Source organism: Pinus tabuliformis, chromosome 8 (genome assembly GCF_031772625.1).
Source record: "Pinus tabuliformis cultivar Carrire ecotype Pingquan chromosome 8, CPIR1, whole genome shotgun sequence".
Lineage (NCBI taxonomy): Eukaryota > Viridiplantae > Streptophyta > Pinopsida > Pinales > Pinaceae > Pinus > Pinus tabuliformis.
In genome coordinates this window covers 2,058,169,449-2,058,171,535 of record NC_142294.1, presented here as the reverse complement: position 1 = coordinate 2,058,171,535, position 2,087 = coordinate 2,058,169,449, and the positions used below count along the sequence as shown (strand labels likewise).

At 43.8% G+C, this 2,087-nt stretch overlaps 1 protein-coding gene across 1 annotated transcript; it reads left to right on the top strand.

The window, feature by feature from the left end:
• The first annotated feature begins 1,379 nt into the window (after positions 1 to 1,379).
• On the top strand, positions 1,380 to 1,862 carry LOC149244728 (uncharacterized). The gene has a single exon (XM_089371628.1). The coding sequence runs from the start codon at positions 1,380 to 1,382 to the stop codon at positions 1,860 to 1,862; it is 483 nt and encodes a 160-aa protein (XP_089227754.1).
• Positions 1,863 to 2,087: the final 225 nt, after the last annotated feature.

Sequence of the window (2,087 nt, the reverse complement as noted above, 5' to 3'; positions counted from 1 at the left end):
TTTGAATAAGAGGATGGTTTCAACACTGATATTGAAGTTTCCAGACTTCGAGCGACCATTTGAGGTACACACAGATGCTTCAGATTTTTTGATATGAAGATTCCTTATGCAGGATGGTCATCTGGTGGTGTATGAGAGTCGAAAGTTGCAGGATCGAGAACGAAGGTATCCGGTTCATGAGAAAGAGATGACTACGATCATCCACTGTTTGTAGGTATGGAGGCATTACCTGATTGGGAAGCCTTTTGTTGTCAATACTGACAACGTTGCAACAAGTTATATTGCATCACAACCAAAGCTATCAGTGAAGCAAGCTCATTGGCAGGACTTATTGGAAGAGTTCGACATGACTATTAAGTATCCTCTGGGTAGACTCAATGTGGTTGCAGATGCCCTTAGCAGGAATGGACAACTAGCAGCATTGGAGGGGGAGGAAGACCGAGCAACATGAAGTAGGATTCAAGTACAGATGATAGAAGAGATGCAGAATAAGCTCAAGGAAAGCATTGAGACTAATGCTCAAGCGCAGAACATAGTGAAGCAGATAAAGGAGGGGAAGATACAGAAGCTTTTTTTTCTGAGATGGATTCTTGTTCTTTGGGAACCGACCCTATTTTTCTGAAGTCATTTAGGCTTAGGAGGCACCTTTTGAAGGAATGCCATGATTCTCCATGGGTTGGCCACCCAAGGTAGCGTCGTTCTTTGGCATTATTGGAGAGAGGATTCTTTTGGGAAAAGATGAGGGAGGATGTAGAGAGTATGTACATACGTGCATCATTTGTCAGTGGGAAAAATTGGATACTCAGAGGCAGAGAGGATTGTTGCAACCTTTACCAATTCCAGAGAGACCATCAATGAGTGTCTCGATGGACTTCATCATTCAGTTACCACAGTTACAGGGGTATAATGGGATCATGTTCGTGGTCGATCATTTTTCCAAGTATGATGTCTTTGTTCCAACAAAGATACCTTATGGAGCCGAGAAGACTGTGGATTTGTTATTCAAGAACATAGTGAAGTATAGGGAAATACCATTGAGCATTGTGTTGGACCAAGATCCGCGATTTACAGACAAATTTTGGACCACATTGTTCAAGATAGTTGGAACAAAATTGTTGATGAGTTCGAGTTACCATCCACAGACAAATGGGCAGACTGAGCAAATCAACGCATTGCTAGAGAACTACTTGAGACATTGTGTGATGGTTGATTAGAAGAATTGGCCTGAATGCTTGGATGTAGCTTAGTTTAGCTACAACATGTAGAAGAGTTCTACGATAGGGTATAGTCCATTTGAGTTGGTGAATGAGCAGTTGCTAGTCACTCCGCACACCGTAGTGACAGGAGGTTTCTTGAGGAGTCCTCATGCGAAGAACGTCATGAAGGCTTGGGATGAGGCTTTGGAGTTAGCACAGTTGTGCTTGCATGAAGCTGCGAGGAGGATGAAGAAATGGGCAGATAAGGATAGGAGGGATGCACACTTCAGTGTGGGAGATGTGGTTTTTCTCAGGATCACTGGAGATCACTTTCAGCCACCTAAGGGAATTGCAAGATCTTTGAAGAGGAGGTATGAAGGACCATTTCTAGTGAATAAACGATTGGGGGAGGTTGCCTATGAGTTGGAGCTTCCGCACCACAAGCATATGAGACATCCTGTTTTCCATATCATTCAGTTGAAGAAGTGTCGACTTGATGCAGAGCATCGAGATAGAGTAGAGCCACCGAGGGGGCCAACTATGATTTTTGAAAAACCAAACCTTGTATTGGAGAAGATTTTGGATATTCAAACAACAAGACTCGGGAGCAACATGATACGGGAATTTCTCATTAGATGGAAGGATGCTCCACATGAATATAGCTAGGAAATGGAGGGCTCATTATGGATATGGAAGCGAAAGATTGAGAAGTACAACAGAAGGTTACGAAGGATAGCCAGATTTTCGGGGATGGCAATGACCTTAGGTGGGGGAGAATTTAACGCCCACGAGTCATTGGTGCCTTCGGGCGAAAACAGACACACCCACCAAGCGCGTTTAACCAAAGGATTGCGATGTTGGTGATAGGGACACGACGGATGGGTGATGAGC